The sequence below is a fragment of the Pteropus vampyrus genome, unplaced genomic scaffold (assembly GCF_000151845.1).
Source record: "Pteropus vampyrus isolate Shadow unplaced genomic scaffold, Pvam_2.0 Scaffold635, whole genome shotgun sequence".
Lineage (NCBI taxonomy): Eukaryota > Metazoa > Chordata > Mammalia > Chiroptera > Pteropodidae > Pteropus > Pteropus vampyrus.
In genome coordinates this window covers 678284-697656 of record NW_011889416.1, presented here as the reverse complement: position 1 = coordinate 697656, position 19373 = coordinate 678284, and the positions used below count along the sequence as shown (strand labels likewise).

The 19373-nt window shown below is 31.1% G+C and overlaps 1 protein-coding gene across 8 annotated transcripts in view; it reads right to left on the bottom strand.

Moving 5' to 3' along the window:
- The window catches only part of ATRX (ATRX, chromatin remodeler), a 262193-nt gene that overhangs the window by 152279 nt on the left and 90541 nt on the right, over positions 1–19373 (bottom strand). For all 8 annotated transcript variants that reach the window (XM_011384940.2, XM_011384947.2, XM_011384944.2 and 5 more), the window contains 4 exons: positions 17857–17929; positions 7831–7964; positions 7207–7383; positions 1663–1756 (listed from right to left, as the gene is read on the bottom strand). In XM_011384940.2, coding sequence (XP_011383242.1) covers positions 1663–1756; positions 7207–7383; positions 7831–7964; positions 17857–17929 — 478 coding nt within the window. The remainder of the gene's footprint in view (positions 1–1662; positions 1757–7206; positions 7384–7830; positions 7965–17856; positions 17930–19373) is intronic.

Here is a 19373-nt window from a genome sequence, read left to right as displayed (position 1 = left end):
TAAAATACCTAAAAATAAACCTAACAAAGCATGTGAGGGATCTACATAATAAAAACTGTAAGGTATTATTAAAAGCAATTGAAGAAGATACAAAGAAATTAAAAACATATTCTGTGTTCACAGACTGGAAGAATCAACATAGTCAAAATGACCTTATTACCCAAAGTAATATACAGATTTAATGCAATTCCCATCAAAATCCCAATGGCATTTTTGAAAGAAATAGAACAAGAAATTACCAGATTTGTACAAAAGTACAAAAGACCCCAAATAACCAAAGCAATCCTAAGAAAAAATAATAAAGCTGGAGGTATCACACTCCCCAACTTCAAATTAAACTACATAAGTGACAATAATCAAAACAGCATGATATTGGCAGAAAAACACACACAGATGAATGGAATTTAACTGAGAGCCCAAAAATATACCCAAAAGTATATAGGCAACTAATTTTCAGAAAGGAGTCAAAAATGTACAACAGAGAAAGGAAAGACTCTTCAATATATGTTGTTGGGGAAATTAAGAAGCCACATGCAAAAGAATGCTATATGACAGCATATACAAAAATCAACTCAAAATAGATTAAAGACTTGAATATAAGACCTGAAACAATAAAATACAGTAAAGAAAACATAGATACTCAATTTATGGACCTTGGTCTCAGAGGGGATTTGACTGCTATTGGGTACAGGGTTTATTTCTGGGATGATGGAAATGTTCTGAAATTAGACAATGGTAGTAGTTGCACAACTTTGTGAATATTCTAAAAACCATTGTAGTCTACACTTTAAAATGTTGAATTTTGTGTCATGTAAATTCTATCGCAATTTCCAAAAATTATCATTGTATACTGCTGTTATTTTATATTTCCCTATAGTACATGTTAGTATACTCCAGGCATCACCTGGTAAGTACTAATCTAAAAACAACGATTACAATTGTTTTAAAAATTACAAACATAGACATCTATGTAGACATACATATAAACACTCACAAATACAGATCTCCCACTTGATAAATTATAGAAGGATCATATTATTCTGGAAAAAATTTTTATAATTCTTAGAATGGTTAGTATTATTCTAAAATACTGTGCTAAGAAGGAAGCCAATTTTTAAATAATAATTTAGATCAGGAGCTATGTGTATTGAGAGAATACATCTTAATTACTATAATACCAGCAGCACTTCTTAAGACCAATAATTAGCATTCATGGAGAACTTACTATTGTCCAAGTAAGCACTATTATAAAACCCTTTACATGTGTCATCTCACTTAATGACCACAATAATCAATGAAATAAGTACCATGGTAATCCTCCATTTTACAGATGAGTATTCATACAAATAGAAAATAGTAAAGCCAGAAGTTGAATTGAAGTAGTTTTTCTACAATCTCTCATCTACTACACTACACCTTCCCACCATAAACCAAAAATTATTTAAGTGTTTTTGCACATTGAAAGTCCACCTCATTTAGAACCCATAATTAAATCATTCATATATTTATATGTACTCTTTCTAAATTAATAATTTTAACAATTAGTTTCAAACCAAATATTAAATATTTTACTTTAGTAACAGCAACCTTTCTACAAATAACTTAAAGCATGGTTATTCAGATTAATTTCTAAAAGTTCTAAAAAATCAATATAATATTTACCTTGTTCTAGGTCGCTGTTCATCTTCAGATTCACTAACTTCTTCGCTAACTCCTGATTCCTGAAAATCAGAATCTTCAGAATCTTCACTGCTTACTTGAATAAAAAAATATATTAATTTGTTAAATACTCCCAATACAAATGCAATTCACTTAATTTGTCAATAACTTCACATCAAAAATTAGAGCATTATGAGAATATCTGTAACATATATTAATGGGTATTACATCATATAGATTAAATGAGTCAATGACTCAAATGGTATTTATTAAAAAAATTCAAAGGTATTCCAATTATGATTATAAAACTATGGCTCTACAATAAAATATAAGTATTAACTGTACATGAATTAACAAAATGAGTATTTTTCTGTCAATAAAATGTACCCATAATTACCAAAGGTAAATTAAGTAAAATAAAAAGAATTCTGGTTATTCAAAACAAGCAAAGCAGGCTGGCCATGATGAAGTAAGGCTGAATATAGACTCTCTATCATTTACGACAACTAAAAATATGGACAGAATACATAAAGAAATGACCTAAAGACTCCAAAAAGGAAATGATAGCAGGCAAATTAGAGACTGAAATCAAAACTTGAATAACGATTCCTATAAAACTGGGGCATTAAGGCTATGAGTGTAATTTCTTTTCCCTCCTTTCTTTCCTGGTTTAAGAGAGGAAGGCAGGCTGAATTCCAAAACTTTGCAGAGGGTGCTGACAGCAAAATTCCAGAATCCCATTTCTAGTCATAGCACTGAGAAGACGCTTGGCCTTACATTTCACAAGAATATAAGGGGAATTCCCGATTTTTTTCTCTCCAAAATTTTATTTTTCTGCACCAAAATTGCCACTATGACATAGGCATATAAAACTCCAGGAGAATACCCATCTTTCTGGTCAGAGGAAGCCAAGCAGGGAAAATACAAGATGAGCCTGGACTATCTTGTGGTGTCAGAAAGTATAGCAGTGTTCAAAATATGATGGGGTCACATGATTTAACTTGAAGGAGCTCCCAATAGCTAAACCTGAATAATTTGAACAAAAAAATGAACAACTGGATTATAACTTCCAGAATAAAATACCTATAGGACACGATTCAACTTGATTTAACTTGAAGGAGCTCCCAATAGCTAAACCTGGAACAATCTGAGCAACTAAATGAACATCTGGATTATAACTAATAGAATAAAATATCTATAAGTAATGAAATAAATAAATAGAGGAAAACAGACAGCTCTTCCTTAAAATTACTAAATGTAGTAGGTAATGAAAGGAAAAGAAAATCACCACTAGACAAACATCACAGTAATAACTGATTCAGGGAAGATGGATGCTAAAATTAGCAGGCTTAAGTATGATGAGAATTACATAGTCTCAAAGTATTTCCTCACTCATGGTTATTAAATATGAAAAGAAAAATATTTACACTAGAAAAACCCAGCCGACACCAATTTAATTAAGTAATTAAGGTTAACATTACCAGTAGTAAGACATATTGTCATCATACATACCCTTGGTATGATACAATGAGAAGGATTTGATATCACTTTTATGGTATTCCTGTCAAAATGCATAATAACCTCAATCTAATCATGAGAAGATATTAGACAAATATCTATAAATGGACAGACTAGAAACTAACTCTTCAAAAGAGTCAAGGTCACGAGAGAAAAGATGGGGGAACTGTCACAGATCGAATTAGATTAAGAAGATATTACAACTGAATGCAACTGTGGGCTCCTAATTGAATTCTGAAGCACAAAAAGGGTATTAGTGGGAAAAGTAACGATAACCAAATAAAATCTATAGTTTACTTCAGAGGTCAGAAAACATTTTATGGAAAAAGTCTGATGGCAAATATTTTCAACTTTGTAGGCTATATGGTCTCTGTTGCAACTATTCATCTTCACTCAACTTTGCTGTTATAAACACATGAAAGCAGTAACTGTGTAAGTAATGACTATATCAATATAACTATAAAAACAGGCAGAAGGTCAAATTTAGCCTACTGGTGTAGTTTGCCAACACCTGGTTTAGTTAATAGTATTGTATCAATCAATGTTAATTTCCTAGTTTTGATTATTGTACTATGTCATAAGTATAAGGTGTTAGAGAAGCTGGGTGAAAGGTATGTAGGAACTCTGTGCCATTTTTGCAACATGTCTGTAAATCTAAAATTATTTCAAAGTAAAATTTTTTTTAAAGAACTATCATGACGAGATTAAATACAAAGTTCTGTTCTATCTAAAAATTCATGGGAAAACATAAATACTTTAAAGAATTGCTCTGGGGGTAGAGGAAAATGAAGAATTATTCATATGATGAAAGAGTTCTGGAAATAGATAATGTTGATAGTTGCACAACAATGTGTAATACACTTAATGCCACTGAAATGTACATTTAAAAATGGTTAAAATAGTTATAATTTTGTTATGAATATTTTACCTCAACAGAAAAACAAAAAGCAATTTAAAAAACTGCTAGGCACCTGGGAATTGCGCGAAAACACATGTGTCTACATGCATGGACACAAATTTTGTTAGGCATAATTTTAAGCCCAGTATTAAGTTTTCATCACATATTTTATTTTAAAATTTTCAAACTTACCAAATATTTGAAAGAACTTTTGAATGAATACCAGAATAAAATACCTATAGGACACGATTCAACTTGATTTAACTTGAAGGAGAAGTATCCCTTCTCCTAAATTCACTTATTAACAGTTTACCACATTTGCTTTATCTCTCTCTGTACATATACACACACTTTTTCACACTGAACCATTTCAAATTAAGTACAGATATCATTACACTTTACCCTTAAGCATAAGGATACTGTCCTATATAACTAAAATATCATACTTAAGAAAAATAACATAAATTTAATATCATCTATTATAAAGGCAATAATTACATTTTTGAAATTTTCATCAAAATAACTTCTATAACTTTTCAAATTCAGGTGAAAATTAAAGCTCACATGCTGCACTTAATTAAAAAGTAAGCTATTCTATTTTTATTTCTCCTAGTATGCAAAATTTAGAAAATCATTCAATTTCAAATATAGTAACAATCAGTACAATCAGAATCCATATTAGAGACAAATACAATGGGATTTTAATTTATCCCCTCCTATATAAATAAACAAAATCCACTATGGTTATAAATTACCCACAGAAAAGAACAATAAAAACATAAGTCATAGAAAACCTGGGTTTTAATAAAGTATTTTGAATGTAATTGTGCCTACTAAAGGAATCTATATCCTAAGCTAAGCCTCAAAGACAAAATGAATATTTCTCCTTTTACTGAAGATGCATAGGAATTCATGTTGTTATGTAACTTGCTAAATAGTTCAATTCCTTGATAGAATCTGAAAGACAAGCTTTTAGTCATGCTGTAAAGAAATGATAAACATTCACAAAACGATGTACCACTATTTATTAATATAAAATGTCCATGACATATAAAGTGTACGTATGTGGGGAGGTGGGGGTGAGGAACTTCCTCCTCCTCTTTAATGGGCAACTGCTGCTCAACAGACCTTTAAATGTTCAGGACTCCAAGGTTTTTTTTCTTTGTCCTCCATTTGCTCAACATTACAGCTCCACTGGGCAATCTCAACTATTTTTGTGGTATTAAAAATATACCATAACAACTTCAAAGACCCGACAGTCATCCTAGACTTTTCTCTTTATAGCAGCTAATAAGGCCTAATGATTCCTGTATAATTCAAATCAACTCTCATCTCCAACAACCACCATTTGGCATCAACTACAGCCATATCCTCCAAACACATTCAAAGCCTTCAGTCTCACAGAATAACAGGCAACTAATCTGATCATATTACAACCTTGGTTAAAACCTTTCAATGGGAAAAATGAGTGGTTGTACTGAGGTTGTGATTCTTGAGTGACAGCAATGAACATCCTGTGCCTTTATCTAGATGCCATATGTGCTCATCAAGTTATTCACTTATGAAACACATACTTCTCTGTACGTATAGTATACCTTAAAAAAAATTTTTTTAAGTGGTAGCACTCTTCTGTAAATATACTAAAAAGAATTAGCTTACATATCTCAATAGTTATGATATAAAAAATAAAATTAAATACTTTTTAAAATTAAAAACATTAAAAAAAAAACCTTTCAATGGCTCTCCAACCTATAGAGCCTTGTACTTCTCAGTCACTTCCAAAAATGCTTTCCTATTCCTAGTGGCAAAGAAGAGTTAATCAGCCCTCCAGGAGTTGGATAGTAAAATCTTCAGCATTTGGCCCTAAGAAGCAAAAAATTTTCTTTGAACTTTTTGTTAGCCAAAATTCTTAAGCAAATTTCACATTTAATTGCTCATTATACACATGATTACTTAATATAAAAATGCTCTCCTCCACCTCTCAAATAAAATGAACACACCAAAGAGATGTACCCATGAGTCCATAGCCAAGTACTCCAGTTTGAGAAATACAGGCTTACAAGGGTCTCCAGTATCTCCTCTGTCTTATTGGCCCAGCCTCATTTCCTGTTGCTCCTTTCCCTACTCTCTCCTATAGTCCAGCCCTACCATATTAATTGCACCCTCCACCATTTACCAAACATCATGCAGAGGCTTTTAAAATTTTTTCTCCCTGTTTTGCATTATAAATCTTCACAACACATCTACCTGCTCCCCATTTACAACTTGGTCTACTGGGTGAAACTCATCTTTATGAAGTCTTCTCTGGGGATAACCTCCCAAACCCCAAGAAGCTAAAGAAATCCTCCTTTGTGTCATGCTATACAGTACCTCTGTTATATAAGACATCTCTCATGGTGCTATAATTTCTTATATTAGTAGTATCAATAATTCTTATTAAACCAATAACTGCCAAACCTGGTTACTTACCAGAATCACATCAGAGACGCTTTTAAAACATATGAAGACCTAGGTCCCAGCACCACCGATAGTGCTATAATTGGCTCGGGGTGTAGCCCTGCCATAGGTATATTCTAAAAACTCCCAAGTGATCTGCATGCAAAGCCAAGGAGAAAACCACCATACAAGACAATGATCTTGTTATTATTCATTTTTGTATCGTCAATGTTTACCACGATGCTGGAAACATGTACGTACTCAATGCAGAAGGATTCAGATCTTTAATGTAATAAAAATTTAATCTGACTACATATAAGTTTTACACATAAGCTTCCATAAATTTACACAAACTAATTACGTCGTCTATCTTTCCTTAGGAAAGCATTATTCCTTCCTGCAGTTATAAGCAAGCCTATATTTTCTACATAGCCTTTATTTGTTGTCGTATTTATCTTTTTAATCTAAATGTGTGTGAGTACTAAAGCTTACAAATATTCGTGTGTCATCTCTCAAGTTTCCAGGTTATCTTCCCACTCTACAATTTTTATTTCACTCTCATGTAAGAGAACAACTGTTGCCAGTGTGCTAATATTTACTAGTTGGTCAACTGTTATAGCAGATATACTTAAATTTCATTACTATTAATTTATAAAACCAGTATGTTCCTTACATTCAAAATTAAAATATCTTACCCTTTCTTCTATTTCTGCTTTTGGCTTCTTTGTGCTCTTTAGGCTTCATCTTTTTTTCTTCTCCAGATTCTCCATCACTCATAGTCAGTTTGTGTCTCAAAAGCCTATGTCTGTATCTTGGCTTCTTAGATTCTTCAGAATCTGAATCTGATTCAGAATTGACTTGATTTTTTGCTTCTAAATGAAGAAAATAAATCAGTAACACTTTCAGCCTTTTTGCCTTTAAAATGTTTTGTAAAACTAATTTGTTAATAATTATCATGATTTATGGAAAAGATCAGAGCTGTGCACTTACCTGGGTATCATTGGTGATACCAGGCAATCTCATACATCAGACTTGATCTATTGCTATTGTTAAATATTGATTAAATATCATCAATATATATTTGTAGAATTTTTAAAAAGTAAAAAAATATTTGCTTTAAAAATCATGTTTATTGGCAGTAACTGACAAAACATATAGATTACCAGATACTCAAAAAGAACAAAGGTAATAAAGTTTTTAGCATTTTAATAAACTTTAAATGCATGTATTAAGAAATTTCATGATCAGATAGTCTTCAAAGACTAAACTGGTCAAATAATCAAATTATGGCATCCTATACTTTTCTTTAAGGAGCTCACCCTCAGCTCCTAGGTTTTCTTCATTGTGTTTTCCAGTTCTTTTTTTCCCTTCTTCTGGTTCATCATCTGAAGATCCATCCTCATCAGAAGAAAGATTGGCTTTAATTTCTTCTAATAGCATCTTCTTGGCAATTCTTGAGCGTAAAAAGACAATAAAAAACTATATATTTGGTGGTGAAGTGTAACAAATTAACAACAAACACAATTCTGTTTCAAAAGAGAGAGAAGCATGTCAATAGATTTTATATTGTAAATAAAAGACTACCAAAACTATCTTAACCTAAGCTACCAACTAAAACTTTTGAAAATGCTCTCAGCACTGATATTTTCCCAATTCTATGTAATTCTGCAATATGCTGAACAGTCTGAGGGACAGTTCTACTGTTTTGACCAATTGCAACTGCATGTTGGATAACTTTCCAATCCTATACTTGCTCTACTGCCATCATACAATAACTTCAATAACAGACAGGCCCACACGATAGTAAATTTACTTACTCAAATGGCATTCCAAGACAAGACTCCACATTAAAGGATTTATTCAACAGCAAAACATATTCTTAGAAAATCAGTATATAATAAACCACTTTAATACGAAACAGTGCCTCAAACTGGGGATAGTATTTTTTGGCCCTTAAATTTCAATTTGCTTCTTAAATTCTTTTAACTAAATAAAAGCACACACTAAATACAGAAGTGCTATTAGTTACATACACCATAAAAGAACACAAATAACCTAAATGAGTTTTCACTTTCCAAAAAAGTAGACAGTGCAGTAGCCACACACTCATATAGAAATTTTTCAAGATGCTCCTCAAAGACCAACTTACTAATGAAAAATCAACTGCTAAAAGCATAAGTACTTCTTTCATTAATACCATCTTATGTTAAAATGTATTCCTAATAAATTTCCATGTTTACACTAAGGAAGACATCTTAAAATACAAAAGCAATCATGCAACTTTTGTTCAAGACAAGGTGTTTTGTAGTGTTGAGTGTCCTTTCAATACAAATTCATAAATCACAGTAACAAAGGAATGCCTAATAGAAAGGTACAAAAGGAAGGAGGCATGATTCTCAGTTTTCCATGAATTAACTTCTATAGGATAAACAGGTTCTCTGCAATCTGACTGATCCTCTAGCTCAGGCTAAAAATTGCAGCTAGAATTATGATCTTTTGTTATTTTTGGATTTGAAACTCCTCTTTATATTTCTTAACATGCGCTCACTCATATTTCAGTCAAGAATTCATTCATTCAATAGTAGGAGATGTTCATGTGTTAATGCCTTCTTAATTTTATTTGAAAAGTAGAACGTTCATTACTATTTATATTCAAAGATATATGGCAATGGCACCTAAACAGAGTGAAGCAAAAATAGGTAATCACTTCTACAAATGCTTATTATATGGCTTGTGGTGCTCCCCTCTCCCTTAACAGTGGGATCATAAATATTTAGATAACACAGAGTTACCAATGCTAAAAGAAACCACAGATTAGTTTGCATTTCTGAAGGTTTCTGATCTCATTTGCATTTCAATAAAGTGGAGATTAGATCACTTCAAGTTTAAATTTACTGCAGTCGAGTTACCAAAGTTGTTCTCGTGGTTTGCTGACTTGGATTGCACACAGATAACTTTTTACAAATGGAGACTAACACAGAATTTCCAACTTTTCATTTTGCAAAGAAAAAAAATTTAAACCCAAATATTACTTACTTTCATCGTTTCATAAAATAAGTAATATTACAACACACCCTCCACAAATTAGGAAACAGTTTCAGAATAAAAGGTGGTCTGTTAAATTTAATAAAAGCCTATTTCTGGAAAAATTCTCTAAATCATCTTTAATATATACCATACTACACTGTCATTTCCCATTGACAAAAACTTTTCTCAAACCCATTTAGGCAAAACCACTGTTATGAAATAATATGAAATAAATAATGCACGTGAGTATGTATGTGTGCGCACACAATGTAAAGTGTTGGATATTAAATTACAAATAGAAAAACATAGTTCACTTGCAGTTACAAGATCTTATATCACCATTTGGGTAGTGGTACAATAATAGACACAAAAATACAATTATTAATTTACTATAAAGGTTAGTAATTCAATCGCCTGATTTCAGTTCGTATTTAAAAGCTCAAAAAAGTCTTAAGTGCCATGTTACCTATAAAGACTCAATTTTTAATTGTAAGAAACTACATAATTTTTCTTATTTCAAACTCTAGACTCCTAAGAATATGTCTACTAAACAGGAGGTCAAAATATGTAAAACTACCTAATTCATACTCAAGTATTGAGTATTGATTGTCGTGAACTAAGAAATATGATATACATGAGATAAGATACAATTCTATATCGACTAATAAATCACATAATAAATCATGGGAAATGAAATGAGATCTGAAGAATTAAACTGAAGAATTAGACACACTGAAGAATTACACAATTTATCAACAACCTTCTGTAAGAGCATAATATACAGAACAGTCACTTTAGAAGCAGAAAAGAAATTACAAACTTCAAAGAATGGTCATTTTTCTCCAAATTGATAGTTACATATAGAATTATAGAGACTCCCTATGCTTTACCTCACTAAGATGTTTCAGATTTGCCCTCCAACACCTTTTGTCCACAGGAAAACCTAACGTATAGTCATTTACACTAATTCGTGAAAAGGATAAAAAATCAATTTGCGTAAATTATAACTAATGGCTCAAGAATGTAATGTCAAAGGCCCATTGTATCATAAACCCAGCCTATCATATAACCTGTACCTCAAAGTTAGAACCTAATTAGAAGGATCTAAGGGCTGAGGCTGATCTTCAACTTCAGTTGTCAGCAAACATGTTGAGGTGTGATGTGTCCCATCTACAAAGCCTGCTGTGAGATGCTTTAAGGGAAACTCCACTACCTTAACTCTTGAGTCATGGGCCACAGAGACTTCAAGGACATCATCACTTGAGAACCAGCTGAGGCTGGCAAAGCATCATTTTGGAGGCCTCAGTTGGACCCGTGCTGGTATGCATGTGATGGATATATAGTTATGATCCCTAGTTGATTGTTCTGAAGTTTCCTTTCTTGAGGCTTTCCAGGACGTTTCTGAGAAAATCATCCAGACAACAAGGTACTGCCCCTGGAATCTCAATGCTCAATATTACATCTTGGGGCAGGTATAGCATCCAAAAGCAGTCACGACTCTATCAGAAGCATTACAGGCACAGGCTGTGCCACTCTGTGGCAGAAAACCCAGGAAGAGCCTGAAGTAATGGAGCCACTCCTCCATTCCTAAAAGGGAGGGAAGGAAGAGGAGGAGAAAGCAAAACAACATGGGAAGGAGGGTAAAAACCCACAAACAATGATTGGAACTGGTGCATGAGATAATAGAATCCCAAAACCAAACAAGCTAAGTCTTCTAAATCACATAATGAATACCAAGATAATGCCTTATTACACCTTCATCTACTGAAAGATAGCAAAAATAAGGAATGAGCCCAACAATGCAAGGACAAGCAATAAGAGTGTGTGTGCGCGCATGTGAGAGTGTATGTGTCAGAGTGCGTGTGTGTGTGTGTGTGTGTGTGTGTGTGTGTGAGAGAGAGAGAGAGAGAGAGAGAGAGAGAGAGAGAGAGAGAAGCCGCCTTTAGTAATTCTGATCCTATCTAGAAAGGAAATGAGTAATGTCAAACAGGAAAATAAAATAAACCATCTCTTGCTGATAGGCAGATCCAAAATTCAAGGTCTCTTGAAGAGGGAGCTTTAGAGAAACAGCCATTAGAAAAGCAACTGTTAGAACTAGAAGAAGAGACCTTAAGAGTCCAATTCTGTCATTCTACAAATGAGGAAACAAGCATAGAGAGGGGAAATGATTTGGCCAAAGGAACAAAGCTAGTTAGTAGAAAAGCCAGAAGTAGCACCTAAGATTCTGAGTACCAATCTGTTATTAATTTTACTGTGTCAGTGCTATACTCTCTACTCATTCACTACCTCTGTCCTAATGAGTGCTTGGGCAAATATACTATAGTAACATTCCTAAAGTTTTCTGTATTTCACTGATTCCAATATATGTATTTAGAAATGAAAGAATTCAAGCTTTGATTTTGAAAGATTAAAAATAAAAAAGAGTGTTCTAAACATTAGTCCAGTATGCTCCATCTCTAAAGTGCACTGATAGGACATCTCAGATATATTCTCCATCTACTGTTTTATATTTTAAGAAGATCTGAAAACAAATTTGAAGAAAACTCCTAAATAAAAAATACATTTCTTGAAGGTCAAAATACTGTGAATCCTTATACAAAAGTGACAACTTTTTTTAACTGTGTTTTTTATATTTTGTGCACAATATCACGAAAGGATAATTAGTTAAAAAAAAAAACCAGAATTCTGAATAAGACTACGAGATTAAATATATGCCCTTTAGAGATACAAAACAACTGTCTAAGTATATGTAGTGCTAAAACATAACAATATATTTAATGAGTGATACATAAAACAATTCAAATGACCACAGCCAAAGAATGTAGAATATTTTTCATGAGAACAGGGTGGTGAACACATATCTATCTAACAGAGTGAGGCTTTTGTTTTATCAAATGTTATGTACTTCAGGATTAAGAATAAAAAATTAAAATTAAACACTTCATAGAATTACTATGGAATTCCTCATCTTCAAAATCTGTATTAGTACTTTTTTAACTCTTTGGTTCAAAATCAGTATCTTAATATGAACCTTTCTATAAAAAATATGACTATGTCATACTAATCTGTACCCAAAAAATGGTGGAATTCATGAAATAATGATGAAAATAAAAAAGTTAAACAACGTTTTGAAACATATTTTTTAGTCATATGTCCTACAAAATGTTTGCAGTTAACAAAAAATAGCAATGTTTTCTTTTCAGTGAGAGTACCAAGAAAATTAGTACCAAATAAATTTTTTTTAAAAAAATCATAGGAATAGAAAAATAAAAGTTGTACATTAACCACAGTTTATTAACAATTTATGTCAAATTACAAAATGTATATTGTGATTTTATGAAAAAAATCGAAGCCAGTTTTAGAGGAAATTTTAATAAGAAATAATTTATTAACAACATTGACATACATTTAGAAAATCTGATCATATTAAAGAACTAGTTTAATTTTTTATACTTGAAAAGTAAAAACGACTTACTCATCTCATTTTTATTTTTAAATTTCAAAGTTAAAGACAAAAGGGGCATATATGAAGTATAAAAAATGAATTATTTTTGCTAACAGAAATTCCACACTCTTTGCGGCGGGGTATGGGGGGGGAGATTTCTCATTTTCTGAAAGTCTCAATATCACAGAACAGGAAAGGAAAGCAGAGAGATCACCAATACTGACCATATTTCTTTCCTTGCTGAGAATTCCAGCATAAAGAAAGCTGGTAGCAACTGCAACCAGTTTAGGTATCTACAAACAGATCTTATCTACTGGTTGGACACCTGTATTATACTTAAATGACTTTAAATACTTACCTGTGCTATAAAGACAAAAACAAAAACAAAAACAAAAACAAAACTGAGAATTACCTAAAAACTGACATTTAAAATCCTTACTGAAATATAAAAACAAGTGAAATGCTTCATTTAAAATGTTATCTTTGTATTTCAAGCACATAAAGAACCAAAGCAATTTTGCTAACCAAACAGGACAACCATAAAGAAAAAATTTTCACAGAAAAATTCTATTCCAGAATTAGCTAATTTATATAGAAAATAGATAAAGACACATATAGAAGAACATTTGGAAAAGTGTTTAAAATGTAAACCAAGTGAAAGTCATATGTTGAAGGGACCTGAGATAAACTCATGCCATTAAAGCTTTATTGAAATCAGGTAAACAAACAGTAAATATCTTCATTAGTATGAACAAAATCCAAGAATCAATCAGTTCCCAAAATATCCAGCTGGATTAACAGTACAGACCCTTCATCAGAATACCCACACCAAGCTAAGGGAAAAAGCAATCATTTGCATATTTCCCAGTTTGAAAAGCAAAGTATTACCAAATTACAAAATAATTGGAAAATTTTAACGCTATGGTGTAGTCCCACTATAATTAAGTAAAACTTCTATTAATAAAGGGCAATTCCTTTAAGCAATCTCCACATCAAATTTTGCTTCTATGAAAAAAATTATTTAGCCCCCCTGAGAAATGATGAGGAAAACTATGGAGTATTAATAGATCCAATTAAGCATTCTTCAACTATAAAGTAAATATATGTATGGATGTGTGGATGTGGCAAGGGAGGGTATCCATATAAAAATCTCAGCTTTTAGTCAAAATTGAGGTTAAAAAAAAAAAAGCATATTTAGAAAAAAAATCTAGCAATCTGTTTTTTTGTCTCTAAAAATCTCAGTTTTAAATATTTTTCACACCCTCTAAAAAATACAAATAAAGAATATTCCAAAACTAATTTTTTCAGGGGGAATAGATTCTTCAAGGATCGTTTAGTATGCAATCTCTAAAGACAAGCCTGCTTTAATGATCCTCAACACTAACACTGTTAAACTTGAACACACTACCATCTTGTTACTGAGGCTAATTGATAGTGCGGGTATTAAAAAATATATAGGACATTATTAGAAAATATTCAGTCAAAATATCTCAATTTATATTGAAAACATTAAAGAATCATAATGCATTTTCAATGCCAGCCTAATTGTAGAATTACAACCATAATTAAAAATTATGTGGATAAATGTCTTTTCAATGAAAGAACCAATTTAAAATAAAACTAACAGGTATTCAAAAGGTAACATTAACATAATGGCACATTCAAATAACTGACTTTAAAATTGTGTTTAATGTAAATAACCTAACAAAATGTTTGGTATTATTACATTCTCCCTTTCAAAAAGTACATAGAATCTATGCTATAAAATATGAAGTGATTTCTCAGTTATAGAAATTTCAATAATAAAGTTAATCTACTATTTATACTTTTTCTAAAAAGCTCAACCAAAAAAAGTAATAAAAGTTAAAAGTGTCAATCAACCTATAGTCTGTTTATTAAATAAATGCAATTATATAAATTAATTTACAAATCAGACTGCTCTATCTCACAACAGCATACATGAACTTTCAAATATGAATGATATTACATAATGGTATGCTAAAATAACAGGAACTTATTTATTCACACCTACTAGAATATTCAGGACACAGCTAAGTCTTTTTAATGACTTCAAAAGCAGTCCTAGTTTTAAAATAGAAAAAATAACAACAGTGAAGTCTGTTGCAAAACTTTCAAACAAATACAAATTCATATATAAGTATTCATATATAAGTATTTTGAAATTATAAAATATTTATTGCCTCAATTTCAGAACTATCAAAACTTCTTTGACTACGAACTAGCCTACATATCTTAATTCTAACAAATTCTTTCAACTCTCATGAAAAGATACATCATAATTAAAATTAAATGCTTAAACAAGAAAAAAGTTTTACAGAAATTTATTGCATCCAATTAAGCATTTGTATTAATACACTATTTACCTCTCCATAACATCAACACTGAAAATGAATTATAATACTGCTAAAAACCAAAGCATATGAAATTTATACACAATTTATATACAATTACACAATTGTGTACAAATTTACACACAATTACAATATGCTAACCTACCAAAGTACATCCTACTCAAAAATGTGAAATTGGTAAAATAATTCCAAGACTTAATCATGACTTGCAAACAAATTTCTAAAAGCTCCTTAGTGCATACTCAAATATGCTGAAATACATTGCCTACACAAAATTTTCAAGAAGATATTTGTATCTCCATCATTAGACAACCTATGGGTATTAGGTAACCTCTTTGGATATGAAACAAGTTATTAATGGTATATTTTATTAAAGTACATTAAACTGAGTATAAAGAAAAACATGCTCCAGATAAAATTTAATTCTTCTCAAAAGTATTCAACAGAGTTGTATTTTTTAATCACAAACACAAGATGGAACTAGGACACCCTCCAATAAAATACTTGCCAGTTACAGAGAGATGTGACAAAGTAACTTAAAAGATGAAAATGATGTTTATATATTGACAAGCTCTAACACAAAAAATTATCACACCTTAATAATGACACTCTTATTTGGTGGCTAAATATGAAATTAAGTTATATTAGGATATAGCATGTTTTAAATATTATTAGCCTTTTAATAACATTTTAGGCCTCATATTTTACAGGAAAACAGTAGCATAAAGAAGTGAAGAGGAATGAAAGCAGTTTTTAAATTTTTAAATGCTTTCATAATCTCACTGAGACCATGTACTATATAAAATCCCTGATGAATTAAATGTATGCCCTTACCATTCCATTCTGGACCCCATAACATAATTTATATATTTAATCAAAAACTAAATTTACATGTAAGCAGCATATGAATCTTTGTATCCATGATTAAGTACTATTCAAATGTGCAAAATAAAACTGTTCATTCTACTTAATAAAAAACATTCTCCTGTCAATTATAAGAACACTGATCTTTGAAACAGAAAAACCTATCAGCACCAGCAAGATATAAACCTGAGCTAGAGTAACAGCTGTCTCCACAGCATTTACTAACTCAAAGTTAATTCCTTACAAAACCATGACACAAAAATGACAGATTTTCTTAATATTAGAGTTTACTGTTAGGAATAAATGGATAGTTAATAAAGTGCTCCTTAGTAAAACCATCACATCTATCTTAGATGTCTGGTGTTAGAATTAATCAGAGAAAATTTCATCCAATCCTTTCATTTTATTTGTTTATTTACTTTTACTATTACCATTTTAGTGTACTTTCCCCCATCTTTTTTAAATGCATTTTAAAATTTTTTTTATTAAAATATAGCTAACACAGAATATTGTATTAGTTTCAGGTGTACACCATAGTTATTCAACCTTTATATACCTAAAGAAGTGATAACCATGACTAAGTCCAGCAACCACCTAACACTGTGCAACGCTATCACAATATTATTGACTATATTCCCTATGTAGTACACCACATCCCCATGACTTGTTTTATACCTGAAGTCTGAACCTCTTATTTCCCTTCACCTCAATCCTTCTATTTTAGAGATCAGAAAGTTTTGGCAAAGAGTAAAGTCACTGCCCAAGATTCCAGACAGTTGTTAGAAAAGATAGAACTAGAAGTCAGATACTCTTATCTTCATTATTCCAAAATTCCACCCAATACACTACACTTGGTTGAAGATTATGATTGTGTGGTATACTATAGTCCAGGAAAGAATTAAAATACATATAAAAACATTATATTATATTCTTCAATACTTTTATTTTTTTTATTTTTCATTGCTGAGATATAGGTGTTCCTTAGTATTTTTTTTCTACTCCCAGCAATCCCTTAGTTAAATAAATTTGTACAGGCTACACAATTTACATTTAAAACTATTGTGTAAACCTTATTAAAGTTAACAGTATCATACTACTTTTTATCTGAAAAATGGTTAAAATCTATGTCAGTTTGGACACTGTAAATTGACACTAATTTTGAAAGTGATCTCTTAAACTTATATATCTGAGCAATCTCCTTTTTTTCACTTTGAACAGGATTTAATAAATAGGACCACCATACTGAATGGCAACTTAAAATAATAATCAAATATTAAGGAGATGTTTGTTGTCACCGATTTATTGAGATATGATTTACCTTCATCGATAAAATAATCTGTCAAAATTATTCTCAAAAATTATCACTTTACATGAAAACATAAAATTGACAGTGCTTTATTTCTATAACATATCCTATGCTAGGTGTGCTAATATTTATATTTACTTTCTCTTAAGGTTTCTGAGTTTTAGCTCATTTTCTGGCCTTCCTTTCAAACTTGCAGGAAGACAGTGAGCGAGTCTTTCTAAGGTAGGCACTCCTGGTCTTTACAATCAGCTTGTGGTTCCATTGCTGCTGTTTGTGCCCATGTCTAGGATGTGTTATAATCTTTTAAAAGTCCTTACAGATGGAATCATACCTATTCTCGGGATCATTGTCATCGTCATCATCATCCACTGTGACAGGCACTGATTTAGATAAGGCTTCATCTCCTTGAGGGAAAAAAAAGGTACACTTAAAATTTAGCTTTAAATTATCTACACAAGTAAAACAATATAAAATAAAACTGAAAACCTAAAACTTTAAAAACAACTACAGGGTTCTAAAATGTACTCTAGATTCCAAAACATGATTAAGAAGAATTGATAAGGAAAGAACAATGGGGAATTTAAGAAGTGCCAGGAGTAAAATGATAAATAAGTTGGATCTTATATATTTCAAAGTTCCTTCTGAGAGCACAAAGGTTTTAAAGCTCATCCTTCTGGTAACAAGTCTTTATCATTTGCCATCACAGTAGCATAAATTTATTGCTGAAATAAGCTTTGTAATGATCCATTTTTAAGTTTAAATTTAACAGATGTATAATTTATCCTGTATCACTGAAAAATAACAAAATTGTTATCAATATTTTGGTAGTACCAAGTAATTTCAAAATATACTTGAATTTGTATAGTATTCATGAGTAGAATTACACATATACATTCGAGTACAATAAAACTTATTTCCTTATAAAAAGCTACATTTCTATCCTTTGATTAAAATTCTAAAGAAATCAAAATTTGTATATTTCATTGTATGTAAACTGCACCTCAAAAACAAACTTAAATATTGAACTCTTACTAATACTACATATGCCTCAAAAACAAACTTAAATATTGAACTCTTACTAATACTACATATGCTGAAGTAATTAGGGAGAAGTATGTTAATGTTTACCAATTATTTTGAAATGCATCCAAAATTTCAAGAGCATTACACTGAGTGAAAAAAGCCAACCTCAAAATGTTACATACTTCATGATTCTATCTTTTAACAAAATAACAGATAAAAATCAGATTGAATTAACAGTTGCTAGGGGTTAAGAATGAGGATAAGAGTAAGGGAGTGTGCATAAGATGTAGCATAAGGGAAACTTGTGGTAATGGAATAGTTCAATATCTTGGTTGTCAGTGGTGGTTTACAAAGCTACAAATGATACAATTGCACAGATCTATACTTATACATACAATATGCACACGCACACACACACACGAATGAGTACAAATTAAACTGATGAAATCTGTATAAATCTTCTGTTCCTGGTTTTGACACTTTATGATAGTTATGCAAGATATTACCATTAGGAGAAACTGAATGAAGGGTATCCACGATCTCCCTGTACATTTTTTTGGTGCAACTTCCTGTAAATTTATAATTATTTCAAAATAGTTAAAAAGGCAAAAATAAGTTAGTTACACTGATGGATAGATAGGATATATAGATAGATATGTGATAAAGCAAATACAGTGCAATGTTAATGGAAGAAACTTTTCTGTATATTTAAATTTTTCTCATAATAAAATATTTGGAGGAAAAATCCATAAAGAACATAGACAGATACAGATTCGGGACAGAAATACACTAAATATAGAAAGGCAAAAATAAACTTTACAATAT